General features: G+C 42.6%; 1 protein-coding gene across 1 annotated transcript; it reads left to right on the forward strand.

The window, feature by feature from the left end:
• The first annotated feature begins 2373 nt into the window (after window positions 1-2373).
• Window positions 2374-8697, forward strand: LOC138793671 (DNA dC->dU-editing enzyme APOBEC3-like). Its single transcript, XM_069972348.1, has 4 exons — window positions 2374-2455; window positions 4204-4763; window positions 5843-5903; window positions 8271-8697. The coding sequence occupies exons 2-4, from the start codon at window positions 4215-4217 to the stop codon at window positions 8459-8461; spliced, it is 801 nt and encodes a 266-aa protein (XP_069828449.1). The 5' UTR covers window positions 2374-2455; window positions 4204-4214; the 3' UTR covers window positions 8462-8697.
• The last annotated feature ends 15726 nt before the right edge of the window (window positions 8698-24423 follow it).

The raw sequence follows: 24423 nt of genomic DNA on the forward strand, positions 1-24423 counted from the left end.
GTGTGGCCACATTAGCACATCACTTGTTACTTGCATGTGCCATTTCACAGCCACTGAGGAAGAAGCTAGCAGCTTCGAAACGCGTCTGAAAGCCACCTAACATTGGCCTACACCCCTCAACAGTCTCCTGAACATACCCCTGGATCTATTCCCCATCTCTCTAAGTTTGGGAGGAGCTGGCTCAACAGTGACTTTGTCTACTGCACTACTGGCAGCAGAGCCATGCTTTGACACAGACCAGGAACAAGACTGGTGACGTCACCGTATTCACCGTGGGCAGACCGGGACGCCGGTGACCCCGGAGAAGACGCAGATCCTGTATGGGTGAGCGGTGCACATGCACCAAACTATGTGAATGTGTATAAATCCTCCCCTATGACAACAAACAGTGATAGAGCCAGAGAGATCCAGTGCTTGCAGTACATCTCAGATCCAGTGCTTGCAGGACATCTCAGACAGAACACCAGGGATCAGTGATAACTATACACTCCACACAAGGAGTTCATTTACTTTGGATCGTAATCTACAAACGAACTGACTTTTGAATTTTAACAACAAAGTGGGATCAGTCCAGTGAGCCAGGACTACTACCCCCATCTGCCTGCTTTCACTGTGTGATTCTACTGCAAGTCAGTGAGAGGATGATGGGAATCCCCCTCTTGGTCTGAACCAAAAGACCAGTTCTACCACTTTTTGTGCTGATTATATATTTGAAACATTGCAGTACAATGACTATATGGCTATTTATATGAGTATCTAGTTGTTTTATACACTTTTACACCTTTATGTTTTGTTTTGTTTTCTTTTTTCTCCCATTTGTTTTCATATGCTTTTGTACCGCATTCCCTAACCCTCTGTGTTGATCTATTGTACTATAAGGGCCCCGGGGCTTATGTATTTGTATGGTTTATGCTTTTAATGTGTTTATGAGTATTTTATCCTGGACTAGACAGAAAGACATTTCAGGTTTAAGATTTTTTTTTTTTTTTTTATTATTATTATTATTATTATTATTATTATTATTATTATTATTATTATATATTTATATATATTTTTATTACATTTTATTACAATAAATTGACACATATTATCAGATTTTGCTTTGAGGACTGGTATGTTTAAGAATTTTTTAGTTACAGTATAATTATAATACAATAAATTTATTAGTATAAGTATAGATATTAAAATACCGGCTATATGTGCCACAGGGCCCTTGTGGTCTTTTTAAGCTTAAAGATCAAAATCATAGAAGTATCATAGATTCATACAATAATCAAATTACATACACGGATCATAAAATCATATAAAATCATGTAAAACATACAAAGAACCATAAAATCCTCCTGACAGTCAGTTATCAACAAGGGAGTATAAACCCCAACTTTCACCCACTGGCTAAACAATGATAGGGGGCAGCAGAAGGGATGAAATGGTGTAGATTCAGAATATGATTATTTCACTGTGTGGCCACATTAGCACATCACTTGTTACTTGCATGTGTTCAATATGCAGAAGAGGATACAACTTGGCCCAGTTTAAAAAGTCGTCTTATACGTTGGAAAATATGGTTATTAAATAAGTTTTTTTATCAACTTTCTTTTTATTCAGTTTTGATGCATACAAATAGACATAACTTGTATAATAATGATATGTATATGACATGTTGAGATCGCTGAGACATAAAGGAGTTTGTCATAAGGCATCTAGCAGGTAACACAATTAACATAACAACTTTTGGTCCACGTAATGTGGAGTGATACATGTGATGGGGGGGGGGGGGGGGTTGGCAGCACTGTTTTCTTCACAGAAACAACATTTCTTCAACATTTCACAGAAACAACTGTTTTCTTCACGTGCAACATGGACCTTCATAGAAAGTTGTTCTCAGAAAGGAAAACCTTTTAAACTAACAGTCAAACTTAAATATAAGCTTACATATAGCAATAGAGAGTAAGAAGGAGAGGGGCGTAGAAACAGGAGAAGAAAAAGAAGCGAGGAGTAGATAGCGAGTCTTGGGGGGGGGATGAGATTGGGGATTAAATACGTTTAATCCCAGTTTAAAGTTTTTCATAGATCTCCTAGTATTAACTTCATTGGTCTAATACCATAATAGAAGTACTGGTATAGCAGAGAGGTGTTTGACAACATAGTGAGGTGCTATCTGGTTATTTAATTGGCCCTGGTTATACAACAGAGTGATCCCTTATGGATGGGTTTATTTACTGAGCTCTGCAGGAATGTTTGTACAGCACAGCAATGCTCAATCCATGTACAGCAGAGCAGTCTCTTGTGCACGGACACAGACTACGCCTTTGTTTACATGTTGCTATGGTACTCTATGATGCAGACATGGTCATGTGATCTCTAGGCTGAGTTCAGTTCCGGGGAGGGCAGACGCATGCTCAGTGAAAGCACAACAATGCTAAGTTTTGTTTTCACTTATCAAGTTTGTATGGTGAGTGGCCATTTTACTCCGAGACAGGGGATAAGAAATAAACTTATTATGCATAAATGATTCTTTTGAATACGAAATTTATATGATTTTATGAGGGTCACATGTAATTTTATACACTTTAGTTACCATATGTTATATGATGCACTTGCATTGCTATATTTTGCATTCATTTGTAATTGTGATTATCACTATATTCTAACTTTGTATTTTATTACCATGCACTAATTATGTATTTATAATTGAGATATTGAGATATGGTAATCACGAGTATATCCTATGCACTTTGCTTGAAAATGCTCTTGTGAGGGGATGCTGTGAAATAAACCTTTTTACATACATTTACCAGTTTTGGACTGGTGTATCTAAGTCTTTGTTTTGCTGGCACGTTATATCTATAAAATTTGGAAGTGCTGCTTTCCTGTTTGAATATCTATATGCACTTTTTTATTTTACATACTGTGCCCGCATAAGATCATAAAACATGTTTGATTAGCTACACTTTTGAAATACTACACTTTTATTATTGATGATTTCAAACCTTTCAGTACTATTAAAAATATCCCATAGTTCACATTCTTATTAATTTTATGGCTGTAGTTGTTGCAGCTATAAAATTAAGAGTTAGAAGCTTTTTTGTAGTTTATGATCCAAAATACAAGCAAATAAAAATAGATACAGCAGAAAAAGATGCAGCTATAACAGCTGCAAATATGTCCCCAACAGAGGCTGTAAAACGCAAAAGCAAAATGGTTAAAAAATTCTGGATTTCTTTTTTGCTTAAAAAAAAATAAATAAAATTGATGTCAATGTCACACTGCAATGTCGCACACGTTTGACACCTTTGTTCTATATACAGTAATTTGTGACTGCAACCTGTATTTGACTTCTCTACTATTCTTTCTACTGCCAAATCACCACTATAATAAAGTCACAAAGTTGCAATTTAGCAACCTTGGGAGGGGGGCGTAGTTGGTTGTATTAATGCTGTTCACTATTTTGTGGGTAAGTTTCATTACAATAATACCTAATTTCATCCGTTCAGGACCTGTACGCCCCTTTTTTTGCGGTGCATTGCCCCTCAGGAACGTAAAGTTACATCCTGGGATGATACGTTAGGAGAAAAATGCAAATTTACCACTATCCTTAAGTACAATATGTCATGAGAAAAAATTCTCAGAATCGCATGGATAAGTTATAGCAACACAGAACTACAATCGGATAAAGTGAGACATGTCATATTTCAAAAATGGGCTGTGGTCCTTAAAGGGGTTATCCAGCGCTACGAAAACATGGCCACTTTTCCCCCTACTGTTGTCTCCAGTTCAGGTGCGGTTTGCATTTAAGCTCCATTTACTTCAATGGAACTGAGTTTCAAAACCCCACCCAATCTGGAGACAACAGTAGGGGGAAAGTGGCCATGTTTTTGTAGCGCTGGATAACCCCTTTAAGGCCAAAATCAGCCCAATCCTGAAGGGGTTAAGTTCATATTTCCATCAGCGCCTCAGTTGGAAAGTTGAATTAGCGCCATAAAATGGTGTCAGATGGTTCGTTCAATTACAGATACTAATTTCAGATGGACACCCAAGAGATCCTATTGACTTTAGTGAGGTTTGTTACGTCACCTATTAGAAACTGTGTATTCGCTCTAATTTTTAACAGTTATTGCTAAATTAATATTGTAATTTATTAAGAAGTTTACTTTCAATATATTGTTTTATTAACATATATCTCATTTTAATTTATTGCAGTTACATTAGACATGACGCTATTCATCAGAAAATTTTTATCAGAAGAAGAATTTAATGATAACTTTAATACTGTGGATTTGGTGAAAAAAACATTAGTGTGTTTTAGCCTTGGGGGCAAGAAACCACTATGGAAGCTATGGGGTTATGCATACAACAATCCAAGAGTTGAGCATGCAGAGATAATTGTTTTACGGGAACTCTCCAAATTTTTGGGATCAAATCTTACAAAAAGAGACCCTCAATATAAAATCACATTGTATGCATCTTACAGTCCTTGCCTCAATTGTAGTGAAGAAATATGTAAATTTCTCATTGACAGCAAAGAAAAATTAATCATAAACTTGCATATTTCAAAATTTTATAATTTTCATGACTATGACAATAAAATCAGTTTAATATTTCTAAGAAAATTCGGCGTGCAAATTAAAATGATGGATCTGGAAGAATATAAGGCATGCTTTTACCTTTTTGTGGATCCAGAAAAGCAGTTTAATCCCTGTGAAGAGTTAGACATTCAGTGCGAAAGAAATGGAATTGAACTGGATCATCTTTGGAGTGAGGTACAGTTTTTCATGTGTTTGAGTACAGAACAGCAGCACAGCGGTAACTGATGCAAACAAATATGGTGGACTAGGCCGTGACAAAGGAAGAAAAGTAGGCTGTAAATTTTTCTTATTGCTAAGTTTCTACTCAATTATACATCATGATTAGAGATGGGTGAAGCAGCCGGAAATTTGTTTCTTGAGCTTCGCAAATTTTGGGTCAAACTCGTTGATTCGCAAATCGAATCTTAACGAATTTCAATAAAAGACCATGAACACGCAGCGATACTAAAAATGTTTATTTTGTATATATTTTTTTATTCAGAAAATAGGAAAAAGGGGGATGATTTAACCCCTTAAGGACAGAGTCAATTTCCATTTTTGCGCTTTCGTTTTTTTCCTCCTTGTGCTTAAAAGGCCATAGCACTTGCATTTTCCACCTAGAGACACACATAAGCCCTTATTTTTTGCGCCACTAATTGTACTTTGCAATGACAGGCTTAATTTTTTCATAAAGTATGCTTCGCAACCAGAAAAATGTGTGGTGAAACTGAAAATAAAACACATTTTTTTTAGTTTGAGGGGGTATTGTGTTTACGCCGTTTGTCCTAAGGTAAAACTGACATGTTATACATGTTCCTCAAGTTAGTACGATTCCAAAGATATGTAACCTGTGTAACTTTTATTTTATTTGATGGCTTATAAAAAATTAAAACCTTTTAATGCGACCAAAAATGCACAATTTAGCATTTTGCAAACTGTGCGGGCAGAATTGTGATAATTTAGTTGTTCGGGGGATTACGCACACAGCGATACCAAATATGTTTATTTATTTATTTTTATTTATAAAATGGGGAAAGGGGGGGGGTTATTAATAATTTTTTTTTTTTTTTTTACACACTTACTAGAAGTGTGTAAAGCGTTATCCATTAAAATTCCACTGGCTAACAGATGAAGTCCCAAGCAGGTCCCCCTCCTTGCAAGAATATTATAGATGACAAAAAAGGATCTATTCTGCTGAGACAATCCTATTTAAGAAAAATGTTCATAGAGTTGCAAAGCAGCCAAATGGTAATCAAACTCTTTTTGGATTTTAGGACTTAAAAGACAATTTAGGACTTGAAGACAATTTATTCAGAAGAAAGAGACAGAACTCAGGTAAGTTTGACATAGCATACCAGACCTATGATGTACAATGCTCTGGGTTTACAATTTTTTGGGGTCTATAAAACAAATATCCAGTTATAACACTTACCCACTTGCCCACAAAAACTTACAGCAGATTTTATAGCTCAGTTACATAGCAAATAATAACTTTACTACACTATCTGAACATGTAGTATTCAATTAGCGTATACTACAGTAAATCTGTATCATGTAATATGAATGCACTATAAATTCTATAAATTTCAGTTTTAGGGTATGTTCACACACAATTCACAGAAAAGAGCAGGCCACCACCACCAATAATCAAAAATCACAGAAGGGGGTGCAAGATGCAAATAATATATCACTTTTTAATGTAGATAGCTAAAATAACAGCCCCCACATAAAAAAAAACTTCAGAAACATTGAACAAATGAGGAGCCAGTTGCATATATAAGCTCCCTACAGTATTATATACGAGTCACATGACATGTATAAAATCAATAAACTACAAGTATGGTGTCTTAACAGTCTGATTTGTTCATGTAGACTCAAAGTCTGGCATAGACAGGGTCTGGCCACATCACCACTAGATGAATGCAAAGAAAAGGGGAAAACAGTAATTAACTCTATTACACCATATTAGGGAGATATAGTAAACTACCCCTGCTCACTCAGGGCCTGTGGAGCACTTGCCCCTACCCCGATCTACTCCTTTGTCTGCCCCTAATATACGCTCCACACAGATGTCTAACTTGCTGCTCCGACGCATTTCTTCCATATCCTGGAGTCCTCAGGGGAAAAAGCAATAAGGCAGGGAGAGGAAAAGGTACCAAAAACAAGCAAATAAACTAGGTAACTATTTAATAAAGTCCCAACATATTACATGACCGATTAATAAGTCGCTCTTATGGGTAACTCTGCAGTTAGACAGTGGTCTGAATCTGCAAACGGAGCTCTACCTACTCTTAGTGGCAGAGCATAGGAGGTCTGGCAGTGGCTCCCTTCAGGGAGGGGAGCCACTGCCAGACCTCCTATGCTCTGCCACTAAGAGTAGGTAGAGCTCCGTTTGCAGATTAGTGATACTTTAATTAGTGATATTTGTAAACATACAAAAGCTTACACCCATCCCAGAAAAATTTGAAAAACATGGCCACCTGAGACAATTTGACGTCAATGGAACTGAAGAACTGAACTGAAGAAGTAAAACTGTCAAACATATGCAAAAAGGACTATACAAGTCTATGGCTACTGTATGGTATATGGTCATACTTTCATTTGTGCAAACAAAAATACACATATTCAGTCTTAGGGCCCTTTGCATGGCCTGATAAAATGCTGCAAGCGAGCTGATATCAGCAGTAAGCGTTCCTGCTTGCTGATAATCAGCACGTGTAAAAGAACCCTTAGGGTGCCTTCACACACGCCGGATCTGCAGCAGATTTGATGGTGCAGATTTGATGCTGTGTTCAGTTATTTAGATCAAATCTGCTGCGGGTCCGCTGCAGATACGGTGTGTGTGAAACTACCCTGAGGGTGCCTTCACATCTACCGACTCGCAGCGTAAATCTCGATGCGAGTCTGGCAGGTCCTGGCAGACTGAACGACCGTATCGTGTATGTAATTCTGCCGGCCCCTTAACACCTTTTGCTGCCGCCCGGCTCCCCCGCTGTGTCTGTATACATTACCTGTCTCTCGCTGCACGGGGTCCCGGCGTACTGCTCTCCCGCCCAGCCAATCAGTGGCTGCGGCTGGGCAACACACTAATTGACTGGGCGGGAGAGCAGTACGCCGGGACCCCGTGCAGCGAGAGACAGGTAATGTATACAGAGCGGGAGTCGGGCGGCAGCAGAAGGGGTTAAGGGGCCGGCAGAATTACATACACGCAGTGATCGTTCAGACCGCTGCGTGTATGTAGTGACAGTGAACTGCCAGGACCTGCCAGGCTGCGAGTCGGTAGGTGTGAAGGCACCCTTAGGGTTCTTTTAGATGGTCAGATCCTTGCCCAACACTATTGCTGATCTAGCAAACCAGAGCTTACCTAATGAGCCTTTTAAATGGCTCAATGATTGTATGGCTCTTAATTTACATCATTGTCGGTTGTATGTCCTCATCATTGTCGGTTGTATAACCGATGATCATTTTTAGAACCACACAATCCCAATGGCCTACCGGAGAATGAGTGATTGCTCGTTCATCAGCTGTTCAATAGGTCTTTTATACAGGACCATAGTCGCCTGTTTAGCTAATAATCATCCAGTGTAAAAGACCCTTTAGTGATTCCAATAAAAAGGCTGCATTTATTATGTGGGCATAAACATAAGTATACAAATAATGAATACTGTTAGTCTAACTTAATTTTTTTATTTTTCAAAACAGTATATTTTGATTTTGAGGGTTTCTCACCCAGCCATAACAAAGATGCATTCATCAGACTGCAAAAAGACATTACAACACCAAAGAAGAATGAACAAGAGAAGGAATCAAAGGCAAAGACTCCAGTGAAGATACCCCCATTAAAGGATATAGATCACAAGGAGACACTCAAGAGAAAGCTCACATTTGACTAATCTTTTTTAAAGATGTTGATGACGTCATGATATTTTGTATATTTTTTGAAGCCATTACAATATGGCACTGACCTTCTGAACACGTAGGGTTATTGACAATTCTTAAAGCTTATGTAACTCTTTTTGTACCTCAGCCAATGAAATAATGACACAAGCCTTAGTAGAAGAATGCCTGCCCCCAGGATATATACACTGCCAGCCATCTTTCAATAAATAATATCTACTTTGACCATAAACTGTATCAATGTTTCTTTCTCCCATGCACAAGATAATAGTTTTAGGCTACGTTCACACTCAGTATTTTGGTCAAGATAACAAGTTAAGGCTATGTTCAAACATAATATTTCCATCAGTCTTTTTTCAACCAAAATCAGGAGTTAAACTGTCATGACAAAATTATAATGAAAAGATTTACAGTTTTGTGTTTTCAACCTACTCCTGAAAAAAAGATGGATGGAAATACTATGGGTGACATTTATCATTTGCACCTTTTTTTGCGAATATTTTTAGCACTGTGCACTGGCTTATATGTTTGCAGCCTAGTAAGGTATTTATGAACATTCACATGTTGGTTCATAAATCACCTGCTATAGCTTCCCTGGCGCTGTGCATTTTACTGCAGGTATTCATGAATTGACCCTGGTTAAAAAAGTTCCGCTACCCTGGGACTGGAGTACAGATGCGAACGAAAATGCGAAAATTTCAAAATTCTCACATGATAAATCCCGGCTGAGAATATTCTTACGGATAACCACGCCCACAAATGTCAAGAAGGCAAAAAACTGGAGTAAGCTGTCATATTCACACATACACCGAGCTACACTGTTTAGTAAATCTGACGAAGGGCTGTGCACATCACACTTACGCCAAAAAATACTAAGGAGCACAAGGTACACTGCTTGATACATGTCCCCCTATGTGTGAGCATAGCTTTAACTTGTCATTTGGAATAGACAGTCAATCTGACAGCACTCTTGAAGTTCATCCAAATAAAAGACATGTGACATAACCTATAATATACACTGCTCATATTATACTGCCTGATCCAAACAACTGAATGAAGTGGCAACAGGTGTGTCTGACTGCTGCTGCATTCAAATGGGAGGACATGGGGCTCCTGTTCTTGTGGCCGTGGGGGTCCCAGCAATCAGACAGTAAAAGATAAGTAATTAGTTTTTTCATGGAAGAAAAAACCCTTATTATTTCTCTAAAACCATTGGTTTAAGCAATAACCAGAATATAATGAAAAAGGTAACATGTCTAGATGTTACAAAACAGTTAAAGGGAACCTGTCACCCCCCGTGCCGGGGTGACAGGCTCCCGACCCCCCGCTACAGCCCCCTATACTCACCTGATCCCGCCGGGTCCCGCTTCTGGATCCGGTCGGGTCACGGAGATATCAGCCGCTGCAGCCCGGTGCGCGCGCTGAGAGATGAGTCCAGCGCTCATAGAGAATGACGGAGTGCTGGACTCTGTCATTCTCTATGAGCGTTGGACTCATCTCTCAGCGCGCGCGCCGGGCTGCAAGAGACTCTGTCAGTAGGTATATGCCGTCCTATCTCAGAGTAGCATAAACCAATGACAGAGAAGCTGTAACATAATAATGTATCACTTACATTGTTCTGTGCAGCTGATCCAGAGATATCCTCCTGCATAAGTAGACCTCTCAATTATGTGCATGAGCTCAGTAGTCCTCATTATTCATGAAAAGCAGAAAACTCCGCCCACCAGCTGCTGATTGGCAGCTATCTGTCCATACTGTATATAGGTAGTACACTATCAATCAGCAGCTGAAGGGCGGGGGAGGGGTATGGCAAGAAGCCTATACACCTGCATATTAGGAGAATGGCTGACCAGAATGATGGAAGTAATACACCGATCTGTTCAGCATTTCTGTCAGTTTATGCTGCTCTCATTGAAACCCTTAATGACGGAGCCAATTTTCATTTTTGCACTTTCGTCTTTTACTCATGTTGTAAAGGCCATAGCGGTTGCATTTTTTCACCTACAAACCCACATGAGCCTTTATTTTTTCGACACAAATTATATTTTGCAATTACACTTAATTTTTCCATAAAATATGCTGCGAAACCAGAAAAAAATTATTTGTGCAGTAAAATTAAAAAAAAGGTGCAATTCTTTTTATTTTGAGGGGTTTTGTGTTTATGCCATTCGCCCTATGGTAAAACTGACATGTTATCTATGTTTTAGGTTATTTGACAACTTTTAAAAAATAATAACCTTTAAATAAAACAACTAAATGTATTTAAATTTGCTCTATTCCCATCCTTATAACACTTTTATTGTTTGGTCTGTGGGGCTGTGTAAAATGTCATCTTTTCCACCATGATCTGTACTTCCTTTCGGTACCTTGCTTGCATATATGTGACTTTTTGATCACTTTTTATTAAATGTGTTCTGGATTTGATGTAAATAAAAAGGCACAATTTAGCATTTTGGCAGGTTTTCACACTTACACAGTTTACCGCGCAAGATCAGGAATGTGATAATTTAATAGGCGATTAAGCCTGTGGTGATCCCAAATATGTTTATTTATTTATGATTTATAAAATTTATTTATAAAATGGGAAAAGGAGGGTGATTTAAACTTTTATTAGGGGAGGGGATCTTTTATTAATAAAAAAAAAACCTTTTTTTTTTTACATAAATTAATTAGAAGTCCTCCTGGAGGACATCTAATACAACTACACTGATCTATCATATAGATCAGTGTAGTATACTTAATACAGCACTGATCCATTAGCAGACCAGATACATTAATTGCCGAGCTGGGATCAGAGTCAGTCCAACACTGATCCCTGGCCGGCTCAAAAGAAGGGATCTCCCCTCCACAATTGCACCACGGGGGAAGGGCTTAAAGGGGCTTAGTTCTTACTTGTCACCTATACACCTGTATTTTAATTCTGAGCTCTCTGCTTGCAGATGTCTTCTATGGAAACTGGTGGCAAAAGCTCCGGGAGGGGGTGCAGGTCATCCAAGCGCAAATACCTAGGATGCAGCCAGTGTGGCAAGACACTCCCTGTGGGGACGCAGTCTGCATTATGTCCTGGACATTGTCATTTAAAAACACAGAAAAATGCAACAACTCACCGCAATGGCAAGATACAGACCCACTACAGACATGAAAATAGTTAAAAGCACCCCCCCCAACTGCCAAAAAAAACTTCCATAAAAATAATGAGGCTCTTGGTTACCACTTGAAAATGGTATAAACCCCACCGAGCATGAGGCCACCGTAAAGTGGTGGGGCAGTTTATACCATATTCAACTGGTAACCAAGAGCCTCATTATTTTTATGGAAGTTTTTTTGGCAGTTGGGGGGGGGGAGGGATGCTTTTAACTATTTTCATGTCTGTAGTGGGTCTGTATCTTGCCATTGCGGTGAGCTGTTGCATTTTTCTTTGTTTTTGTGTGTTTGCAACTTCAGCCATAGCAACGTGCTCCTGCCTAGTGTGAATGGTGTTCTAGGAGAGCTGACCAAATTTGTCTTTTTTTTTCTGTGTTCCAGTTGGGGGAGTGGCTGCCTCTACTTGGTCGTGCACTCCACCTGTCCCACCCAGGTGGTGTAATTACTCTTGCTGGTATTAGACGGATCTTGCATGCCCAGAGCATAGGCGTATTTCATGCCATGGAGAGGCCATAGTACAGTGTACGACTGTCCCGAGCATGAGGCCATCGTAACATGGTGGGGCAGTTTATACCATTTTCAAGTGGTAACCAAGAGCCTCATTATTTTTATGGAAGTTTTTTTTGGCAGTTGGGGGGGGCTCCTTTTAACTATTTTCATGTCTGTAGTGGGTCTGTATCTTGCCATTGCGGTGAGTTGTTGCATTTTTCTGTGTTTTTGTGTGTTAGCAACTTCAGCCATAGCAACGTGCTCCTGCCTAGTGTGAATGGTGTTCTAGGAGAGCTGACCAAATTTGTCTTTTTTTTTTCTGTGTTCCGGACACTGTCATTTGGTTGAAGGACTTTGTTCATCAATCCATCAATGAACTAAAGGAGTTCTAAGAAGTGGGTTAGGAGAAGCCTTTTTTTTTTTTTAACTATAATTTTTATTAGATTTTTATGAATAGAAATACAAATAACCACCAGTAAAGCCATAAAACAGATGGCCACAAAGCATAACATATACAAAAGCGAGACCTCTGGGGGAGGTAGCCTGACATCGAAATAAGAGAGAAGGATGAATTTAATGCCCCTAAGAGGACACGCACATGAATAATCTGAGTATTGTATCTAAAAGAAGCTAGTGTGAGCAGCCTTGAAGTCAACATAAGTGCAGTATGGCTGGTTATATCATTTGCGAACAATAGCAAAGAGGTGGAAGAAAAGAACAAGGTGAGAAGGGATCCAGAGTGAATCCACAAGAAGAGGACAGACAAGACAAACCTTAGCGGGGAGAGACGAATGGAAGGGGGGGGGGGAAGGGAATCCTCAGGAATAGCCTTGTTGTGTACAGTAAGCGTCCCATGGAGACCACACCGCCTCAAAGAGTTCCAAGCGATTTGCCAGAAAAGCTGTGAGATAGTCCATAGTTCTCATATCTTTTATTTTAGCCACCAAATCCGTCAGCGTGGGTGGAGAGGTCTGTTTGCACTGTCGTGCTATTGAGGTCTTGGCCTCTGTCAGCAGCTACAAGAGGAGTTTAGTGGCTTTCTTACTGATAGTTTTGGGGGTCAGGTTAAGGAGACACGCAAGAGGATCACAGGGAAACGGTTTCTGTATAATCGCCGAGAACATGTCACAGATCATAGACCAATAAGGTTTAATGGCTGGACAGTCCCAAAAGATATGGTAAATCGACCCAGTTCCTCCCAGGCAACTCCAACACAGGGGGGAAATGGAAGCGTTCAATTTGTTCAGTAGCTCGGGGATGTGATACCAGTGCATCAGCAATTTATACTGGGTTTCTTTATAGGCAGTACAAATGGAAGATTTAGCTGCCCTTTCCCATATGATCCCCCAGCATTCTGGGGAGATGGTCCTAGCTAAAGTAGTCTCCCACTTTACCATATATTTGTGACAGGTCGGAGTGTCGTCTACAGGCGAGCCCAGTATTTTATAAATATTCCCTGCACATTCGAGCCAGCTCAGGACAATTGCTCAAATGCCATAGGCTTGGAGACCGTGGTGGACCCCAACAGGGTAGTCATAAAATGACGTAATTGCAACTAAGTGAATTGCTCTGTCAGTGGGAGTCCACACTTCACGCAGAGGTCTGCAAAAGGTAGCAAAGTGCGAGTAAGTGAGTTAACAATATCTGCGAACTGGAATAGATTATGCTCTCCCCATGTCCGGACCACCACGGACTCCCCACCCGGGGCGAATGCAGGGTTGAGTAGAAATGAGACTAGGGGTGAGGCCATAGAAAAGAGTTTAAATTTGGCCGAACACCCCTGCCAAATTTGTCTAGTATGTCTAATAGGGCCCAGGAGTGGGTCAGGGAGGGTCATGTCCGGGCCCGGGAGCCAAAGGAGAGAATTTGGGTGTGTGGGGGCTAACCATCTCTATTCAATGGCCATCCACTTACTGTAGCTATGGTAGGAGGTCCAGGAAGGGATACATCGTAAATGGGCAGCCCAGTAATAGTGTGTAATATTCGGCACTGCTAGGCCCCCTTGCAACTTACTGGTCATCATCACAGTTTTGGGGATTCTATGTCGTTTCACGTCCCATATAAATCTAAAGATAGCCGCTTGGATAGCTTTGAGTTCGTACATAGGGATCCTATCTGGCAGAGTTTTGAAATGATATAACAGTTTGGGCTAGGTTCACACTCTGTATCTGTGCGGCTGTATTGCGGGCGGTAAATCATCGGCCGGATTTTTCCGGTTCATGCGTACGCTGGAAAGTATACGATATACGGCTGCACAGTGCACACTATGTATGAATCTACGGTCCGATCGTAAACGGACCCGTAAAAAATGAACAAGACCATTGTTTGCGGCTGGAAATGCGGCCGTGGATTGACAGGCGGTCCGTACGGAGTACTTCAAAAATAGTCGGCAATGATGCCGAATGCCGATGCCTCTAATAGTTAATATATTAAATTAATAAAACACATTTTCTTTGTAATAAAGTCCCTTTCGTTGTTCAATAATTTAATTCTATCGAATCCATCATTGTGCAATTAAATATACTGTTAGGGTACAAACCCACTTGGCGGGTCTGCAGCGAGTCTCCATGCTGCGTTTTTGCAGCGAGACTCGCTGCAGATCCCGGCCCTATGCTTTTAATGGCAGACAAACACGCAGCAGGGATGTACATCCCTGCTGCGAGTTTGTCTGCAGCCCACCCCATTAACCCCCCGGACGCCGGAGCTGATACTTCACCTGATCCCGGCTCCGGCGGTTCCCGATGTCTTCAGCAAGCCGGAGCGGGGACCAGGTGAAGTATATGCTCCAGCCAGCCGCCCGCAGCCCCGGCCGCCCGATCGCCCCCCCCGCAGCCCCGGCCACCCCCCCGCAGCCCCGGCCGCCCGATCGCCCCCCCGCAGCCCCGGCCGCCAGATCGCCCCCCCCCCGCAGCCCCGGCCCCCCCCCCCCGAAGCCCCGGCCGCCCGATCGCCCCCCTGCAGCTCCGGCCGCCCGATCGCCCCCCCGATCGCCCCCCCGCAGCACCAATCGCACGCCCCCCGCAGCACCGATCGAGCGGCCGGGGCTGCAGGGGGGCGTGTAAGCGATCGGTGCTGCGGGGGGGGGCGTGCGATCGGTGCTGCGGGGGGGGCGATCTGGCGGCCGGGGCTGCGGGGGGGCGATCGGGCGGCCGGGGCTGCGGGGGGGCGGCCGGGGCTGCGGTGGGGCGATCGGGCGGCCGGGGCTGCGGGTGGCTGGCTGGAGCATATACTTCACCTGGTCCTTCAGCCGGGATCAAGTGAAGTATCAGCTCCGGCGGCCGGGGGGTTAATGGGGAGGGCTGCAGACAAACTCGCAGCAGGGATGTACATCCCTGCTGCGTGTTTGTCTGCCATTAAAAGCATAGGGCCGGGATCTGCAGCGAGTCTCGCTGCAAAAACGCAGCATGGAGATTCGCTGCAGACCCGCCAAGTGGGTTTGTACCCTTAAAATAAATATATATATAAATAAATGTATATTTATATATATATTTATTTTTTGACAGTATATTTAATTGCACAATGATGGATTTGTTTAAATTAAATTATTGAACAACGAAACTGATTTTATTTCAACGAAAATGTGTTTTATTAATTAAATATTAATTAGTACAGGAAGCTCCAGTAAGCCGTTAATTCATATTGCCGGCAATAGAGCATTCTGTACTAATCATCACTTTACTTTAATTAAAACATCAAATGTTTCTTCTAATTATGTTATCACAATAGCATTATTAGAAGAAACATTTAGAATTATATGTGCGCTCAGCTGATTGGCTGATCGGCTGAGCGCACATATAATTAGCGGGTCCGCAGCACAGTGACTTCATTGTGCTGCGGACCAGCGAAGAGGCAACATTGAGGTGAGTATAGAGTTCTCCCCACCCCCTCCCCAGCACTGTACCCCTCCCAGCAAGGAAGGGGGGTCACTTAACCCCTTCCTTGCAGGGATGGGTGCAGTCTGACATCAGTCTGGCCCCCAAGGGGTTAAGGGGGATGCAATACATCCTCCCTTAACCCCTTGGGGGCCAGACTGTAAGCAGCGATCTGTAAAGATGCTGCATACTGTAAGGAGCACAACACCGCTCACAATGATGGGTGTTGTGCTCCTGTTTGTGTGTTTTTTGTGTGTTTCTCCCTTTTTGTTTTTCAGATATCGGTAAATAAATAATAAAAAAAAAACGCATAGGGTCCCCCCTATTTTTATAACCAGCCGGGTTAAAAACCAAACGACAGCAGCCTGGTAACACCAGGGTGGGAAGAGCCATTGGTTTAGGCCCTCCCCAGCCTAAATCTTACCAGCCTGCTGCCGCCCGGTGCAGGAGCGCCAATTTTGACGCTCCGGGACCACTGGCACCCGGCTCTTGGGTATTGGGGTAACAATGGGGGGTTAGTGTTAGCCATTTTATACCGGCTAACACTAGGCCCCGACTTAGTAATGGATTCCGGATATTAGACGGCTTCCACTACTAAGTCTATATAGTAAAGAAATAAAGACAAGACACAAGTAAAAAAAAAATTTTATTCAAATAAAAACACCCCCACACCCCTCATTGACCATTTTATTAAAAAAAAAAAAAAAAAAAAAACAACCGCTGGTCATCGACGTAGTCCACGGAATCCAACGTAATCCACAGGATACCGATATCTGAAAAACAAAAAGGGAGAAACACACAAAAAACACACAAACAGGAGCACAACACCCATCATTGTGAGCGGTGTTGTGCACCTTACAGTATGCAGCATCTTTACAGATCGCTGCTTACAGTCTGGCCCCCAAGGGGTTAAGGGAGGATGTATTGCATCCCCCTTAACCCCTTGGGGGCCAGACTGATGTCAGACTGCACCCATCCCAGCAAGTAAGGGGTTAAGTGACCCCCCTTCCTTGCTGGGAGGGGTGCAGTGCTGGGGAGTGGGTGGGGAGAGCTCTATACTCACCCCGATGTGTCCTCTTCGCTGGTCCGCAGCACAATGAAGTCACTGTGCTGCGGACCGGCTCTTTATATGTGCGATCAGCCAATCAGCTGAGCGCACATATAATTCTAAATGTTTCTTCTAATAATGCTATTGTGATAACATAATTAGAAGAAACATTTGATGTTTTAATTAAAGTAAAGTGATGATTAGTACAGAATGCTCTATTGCCGGCAATATGAATTAACGGCTTAATGGAGCTTTCTGTACTAATTAATATTTAATTAATAAAACACATTTTCGTTGTAATAAAATCAGTTTCGTTGTTCAATAATTTAATTTAAACGAATCCATTATTGTGCAATTAAATATACTGTCAAAAAATAAATATATATATAAATATACATTTATTTATATATATATATATTTATTTTAACAGTATATTTAATTGCAAAATGATGGATTCGTTTAAATTTAATTATTGAACAATGAAAGGGACTTTATTACAACGAAAATGTGTTTTATTAATTCAATATATTAACCATGAGAGGCATCGGCATACTGCAGAGGACCGCAAACCCCGGTAATAGCGATTCATGTAAACTGTTTCCCTGCTTTCCCAGATGCATCCAGAGGTGTTTGCATCACTTTCTAAAGATTTTATTTGTTATTTTTAGTTGAACCAGATTTCCAAGTAAATGACCGTATGTTTTCAGCCGCATGTCTATTTTTTCCCACGGCCGTAGTTTCAGCCGCACATTTCCAGCCGCATAAAAAATACAGCCGCACACATACATAGTATGAACATAGCCTTAGGGAGGATAGACATCTTGACCGCTGCTATCCGGCCCAGTAGGGAGATGTAATGTTTGCTCCATTTCACCATAAGGGCTTTAACATCTCTGAAGAGTGTAGGAAAGTTAGCCGTGTACAAGGAAGAGTAAGACGCAGTCAAGCAGATCCCCAAATACTGTATGGAGTCTGTGGACCAGCGGAACTTGAAGTTAATACGTAAGTGATGCAGTTCCTCAGCTGGCAGGTTGAGAGGCAATGCCTCTGTTTTTGCCGTATTTACCTTGTACCCAGATAACACCCCAAACTCCTGCAGGAGTTTGTGTAAGTTGGGCAGAGTTATAAGTGGGTTCGTGAGGGTCAATAGGACATCGTCAGCAAACAGCATTAGCTTATTAGACTCTATGTCTAATACTAATGAGTTAAAGGTCATAGATGAAATTGTCTCATCTAGTTCCTCTAGTCAGGATGAGTCGGGGGGTTATGTATTTTCTGGTTGAGAAAATACAGAGATTAATCAAGGCACTCAATTCAGAAAATTTTCCTAGGGATCCGAGAGTCTTCTACATCTACCTCTTAAAGGAGTTATCCAGCACTACAAAAACATGGCCACTTTCCCCCTACTGTTGTCTCCAGTTTGGGTGGGGTTTTGAAACTCAGTTCTATTGAAGTAAATGGAGCTTAATTGTAAACCACACCTGAACTGGAGACAACAGTAGGGGGAAAAGTGGTCATGTTTTTGTAGCTCTGGATAACCCCTTTAAGACCCTAAGGCTTTCAAAATAGAAAAAAGCATCAATAAAATTATGCTGTATGGAAAAGACCTGAGAAGGCAGCAGTTCTGAGATGCAGGTTCAAGCTCCTGTACCAAGTGGAGAAGGGAAGTCAAAGTATTGGTTTCCTCTCCAAAGGTTGACATAGCTATAGCTAAGTTATCCAAAAGACCCCTTGTACCTGTGAAGGATGGATCAAGCCTGAAGTACAGGTCTATAGAGGCTAATTATAGCAAAGTCTGCAGATCTCCTTAACGCTCAGGTAGACTGTACACTAAAACTACTATGAACCAGGAGGGCTGTTGTTTTATCCTTACTCCCCACCAGGTCTCTCTGAGGACATTGATGAAATACTTAGGTCTCCTGTCTTCATCGGCAGTTGCGGTGCCATGGGCCTTATGACATATGAGGAAGCTAAATACAGAAGTACTGCAGTGGAACAGATTGTCAATGAATCTAGACTCATGTCCTATCGGTGAACACACGCAGATCCCTAATGTGGTGGAAGGTCAAGGATCGCAGGGACCTGGAAGAACCGAGATGCTGACAATCACAACAGCTGCTTCAGATATGGGTTGGGGAGCCCACTTTCAAGACATGAAGTCAACAGGCAAGTGGACACTTCAGGGTCGGGACCTGTCTTCCTACGTCAGGCAGGGAAAATCATGACTGACAACAGAGCCTGTTTTCTGCATAAACAAACAGTAAGGGAACCAGGTCACAGTCACTCCCAGTGGAGGTGGCAAAGGTTTTTCGCCTAATAATTCCAGGGGAATGGTCCCTAGATTGGAACATATAGTAGACAGATAGGGCATGCCAGAAATAGATCTCATGGCAATAAGAGCCAATGTCAAGCTGAGGAGATTCTGTTCGCTATATAGAGCAGACAGCCCAGAAGTGGTGGATTCGATGAGCATACCATGGGTATTCAAGATGACATACATCTTTTCCCCTACTTCCATGATACCAAGGGTATTGATGAAGGACAGGCAAAATGAGGCCTCCTTAACTAAAATTATCCTGTTCTGGACGAAGAGAGCATAGTTCTCCCACCTTATGTTCATGAGTCAAGGGAGATATTGGACACTGCTAAATGAAAGAGGCCATTGCTAGTTTGAAAATGCTAGAGTACGGACCATGTCTCTGAGGACACCTTAACGTTGGTGACATGGTACACCCTGTTTGATCAAATAGTTTGCTAAGATCCTCACTTTTTAATATCTACAGGTGTTTATCGTGTGTACGCTGGGAGGAGTATATACGGTAAGCCCTTGCACCTGTGGGTTGCTGTTGCACCTTCTGTTTTTTTGTCTGTACTTAAGCCACAAGCAGCGTGCAACCTGATGTGCTGCCAATTTTTTCCTTTTTTACTGCCAAATGAAATCTGTTGTCACAGGGCATCCAGATCTGGAAAATCATCCATGCATTTAAACTGACAGCCTGGACAACATGAGGCATAAATTATACAGTAGGGCTACAGTGTAGGCACATACTGTGTTTCCCTGAAAATAAGGCCTGCCCCGATAATAAGCCCTAGCCTTTTTTGGGAGAAATAAAATAATATAAGACCCTGCCTTATTTTTGAAGAAACACTGTATACATTTCATGGGGTTCAGAGGTCTGGGTTCACTAGAGCACACAACTAAGGCTGTGGCTTCTTCATAGGCAGAGCCTTGCTCGGTTATGCTTGAATAAATCTGTCAGTCCACCACTAGATACTCCATTGGCTTTTGGCAAACACTATAGGTGAGAGACTCTATTGGCAAAGTATACAGCTTTTGCCTCCTTATTAAGATCTGTCTTGCAGGACCCTCCTATTGGGGGTTTTACTTGCTAATTTATCATTTGGTTGTGCTGCTAAGGGGACAAAAGGGAAGTTAACTTTTTTAGGATAATGTGTTTTCCCTTAATCCCAATAGCAGCACAAGCTGCCCATCCTAAATTAAAGTACTATATAATTTACTTAAAGGGCTATGTGGGGGAAACAACTTATAGTCACCTGTCCCAGCACCTGCGCAGAGCCGTACCCTGCTCCTGGACCATGCCAGCTGTCTTCTAAGCTCCCAGCCGGCTACATCAGGACACAGCTGACAGATGCCCCTCTCAGCCAGTCAGTGACTGGGGCGGAACACCGCTGTAGTCACTCATTGGCTGAATGGGGTAAATATTGCTCTACACTTATGTGGATCCCAGGTGTGATGCACCCGGAACCAGGAAGATGACAGCTGGCAGGGTGCGGGAGCTTTATAATGCAGCTGCAGCGCAGGCTAGGGGGGGCGGCAAGTAAATTTGCCTTTTCAACTTCCCCAGGGCCGTTTTAATACATTGGTGGGCCCAGTGCACAGCCCTCAAGAGTGGCCCCCCCCACGTTATCAGAATAGGAGCTCCACACACAGTATATTGTACTGAAAGTGCCCCCATACAGGGCTGTATTTACCATTAGGCACTCGTGGTCCAGTGCCTAGGGTAGCACCTTTCAGGAGGGCAGAACCAGGGAGCTGTTTAAGCAGTTAAAAACCATGAAAAACGCGATTCCAAAACCACACTCCCCAAGATGGGGCATCTTCAGGTTTAGTGCCTAGGGCAGCAGCAGCTGTTAATACGGCCCTGCCCCCACACTGTATTAAGAGCCTCAACACATACAGTAGTTACATTATAACACTATTTCCACCATACAGTGATTACATATTACATGAAAACTGCACTGAACAAAACAGAAAGATATCACCAATGATACCAATACATACCATTATATTACCGTCACATCATGACCCCTATCACTACAAGCCTATAACAGAGTGCAGTTACATCCAGTGACTCACAGGGGGCGTCTTCTCAGAATCAGAATCTGTCACCTTTTCTTTTTCGCTCCATCCAGCGTGAGCCACCATGATGTCTCCCCCAGCTGTGAATCTTCTCTCCAGGACCTGCCAGACAAATATTTCAGGCTCCAACACATACAGTAGTTAGGTCCCTTGTACCCCTATAAAATAGTTACACCCCTCTGTACCCCTATATAGTAGTTACACCCCTCTTTGCCCCCATAGTTTTAAGGTGTCCCTGTGGTATATAGACCCCCGTGTGCTCCCTCAGTTATATACAGCCCTCCTGTGCGCTCCCCCAGTAGTATATAGAAACCCTGTGCACTCTCCCCAGTAGTATATTGCACCCCTGTGCACTCTCCAGTAGTATATAGCCCCCCTGTGTGCTCCACAGTAGTATATAGCCCTCCTGTGCGCTCCCCCAGTAGTATATATCCCCCCTGTGCGCTCCCCAGTAGTATATAGCCCATCTGTGCTCTCTCCCCCTGTAGTATATAGCCCCCTGTGCACTCCCTCAATAGTATATAGCCCCCCTGTGCGCTCCCTCAACAGTATATAGCCCTCCTGTGCGCTCCCTCAACAGTATATAGCCCCCCTGTGCGCTCCCTCAACAGTATATAGCCCCCCTGTGCTCTCCCTCAACAGTATATAGCCCCCACTGTGCGCTCCCTCAACAGTATATAGCCCCCCTGTGCGCTCCCTCAACAGTATATAGCCCCCCTGTGCGCTCCCTCAATAGTATATAGCCTCCCTGTGCTCTCCCCCAATAGTATATAGCCCCCCTGTGCGCTCCCTCAACAGTATATAGCCCCCCTGTGCGCTCCCTCAACAGTATATAGCCCCCCTGTGCTCTCCCCCAATAGTATATAGCACCCCCCCTCCCATATAACATTAAAAAAACAAACACATTTACTCACCTGGGTCCACGCGTTCCTCTTCTTTTCACTCTTGTGACCACACTGCAGCGTTCACAAGAGGCTGCTCTCCCCTTACCCTGGTGCCGACACCAGAGGGAGAGTGCAGCCTCTTGTGACCGCAGGAAGTGTGGCCACAAGAGTGACTGACAGGGAGGGAGCCAATGGCTCTCTCTCTGTCAGTGCTGCTGCTGAAGTTAGCTACGAGCGCGCATAGCTACAATGTACAGCGCAGCAGGGGGTGGGGAGTGCCCCTGCAGGGGGCACCATGGATAGGTAAGTAGATTACCCATTGATGGCGCTCCCCCCTAACAGGCTGGTGACACTGGTCGCACATAGCAACGGCCGGCCTGCTCGGGGTGGACGCCAGACTCATCCCTGCAGCACATGCGCATGCCATGTGGCGCTGATATCTTCGTCCTGGGACCGGCTCCAGGAGCTCTGTGCCCACGTCCCCGGTGACAGGTTCCCTTTAAAGCATCACAGAGCTATAACTGCATAGTGAGATTTTGATCATTATAGAAGTTTTTTTTTTATTATTATTCCTCCAGCTATTATTCCTCCACATATACTAACCAATGATGATCGGCGTCCATGTGACCTCTTCAGCTTCAGCTCTGCAGATCAGGAGGTCTCTCAGCACTCTCATAGAGATGCATTGGTAACCCTGACTTCCGGCCTTCAACAGACCTGTAGAAAGAAGGTCAGAAGAGCTGTGATGTCACCGTCAGCGGGATCCAAGCGTTGCCGTAAGACCAGAACGAAGCTGATCATCATATGTATTTGTAGCAGCCTGCAGCTGGGGCAACAATAAAAAAAATGTAATACCCATATGGGAGGCCTAAACTAGCTGCAGCACAAAGGGGTTAAATTCCCCCAGTGACTATCCTGAGTTAATGCCATAAGCCTTTTAGAAGAATAATGGTGCGTTTACACAGAGAGATTTATCTGACAGATTTTGGAAGCCAAAGCCAGGAACAGACTATAAATAGGGAAGAGGTCATAAAGGAAAGATTAAGATTTCACCTCTTTTCAAATCCATTTCTGGCTTTGGCTTCCAAAATCTGTCAGATAATAAAAAAAAAAATTGTATAGTATGGTACCGTGTTACCCAGAAAAATCCATATTGTGGTAAATACTTGAAATCAAAGTATTTTAGGAATGATACCTTTATTGGCCAACAAAAAATTGTTAGAGCTGTGAGCTTTCGGGATTCACAAGATCCCTTCGGCAGACAAGTTCACAAATGAATGACTTACAGAAACAGCACAACATTTTAGGGATGTTACAAGCAAGAAGGGAGAGACATCTGTGAATGGGGGGGGAATATACATCACATAGATAAGCCAGGGCAATAAAAAGGACTTGTTGTAAATTAAAGCTTATTTGGAAGTCCAAGATTGTTGGTCAGTTAAGTCTTATCTGTAGAGTGTGTCCATGTAGTGGGTCATAAATCCAGGTGCCAGGTTTAATCCATGTGTTAATGACTGGAATGTTTTTATCAATTTGAATTCCCACACTTTCCTCTCTCTGTCACTCTGGAAGTGACCTTTGAGGACCATAACCTTTAAATCTGTTATTCTATGGTCCAGTCCTGAGAAATGTTGGCCTACAGGGGTGTTGAGACTTCTTTTTATTGTATGTCTATGTAAGTTCATTCTAGTTTGTAGTTTCTGTTTTGTTTCCCCAATGTAAATCCCTGTGGGGCATCGTGTACACTTTATCATGTAGACCACATTGGAGGATGTACATGAGAAAGCATTGGTAATTGTGTAGTCCTGCTGTGTATTGGGGATGCGGATTGTGTTTGTTTGCAATATGTGGGGACATGTGCTGCATTTTCTGTTGTTGCAAGGGAAGGTGCCAGTCTCTGTTGTTGATGTCCGAGCGCTTTTTACAAGGAGGTTTCTTAAATTCGGGGGTTGTTTGAATGAAAGAAGAGGTAATTCTGGGAAAATCTCTTTCAGTCTATTGTCCCTCTGGAATATTGGTTGTAGTTCAGCAGCAATCTTTTTAGGATCTTCATATGAGGGTTATAGGTGACCACTAATGGCACCCGGCTGTTCTCCTCCTTCTGCTTATATTCCAGGAGTCTTTGTCTCGGCTCTGTGGA

Source organism: Dendropsophus ebraccatus, chromosome 5 (genome assembly GCF_027789765.1).
Source record: "Dendropsophus ebraccatus isolate aDenEbr1 chromosome 5, aDenEbr1.pat, whole genome shotgun sequence".
NCBI classification, from domain to species: Eukaryota; Metazoa; Chordata; class Amphibia; order Anura; family Hylidae; genus Dendropsophus; species Dendropsophus ebraccatus.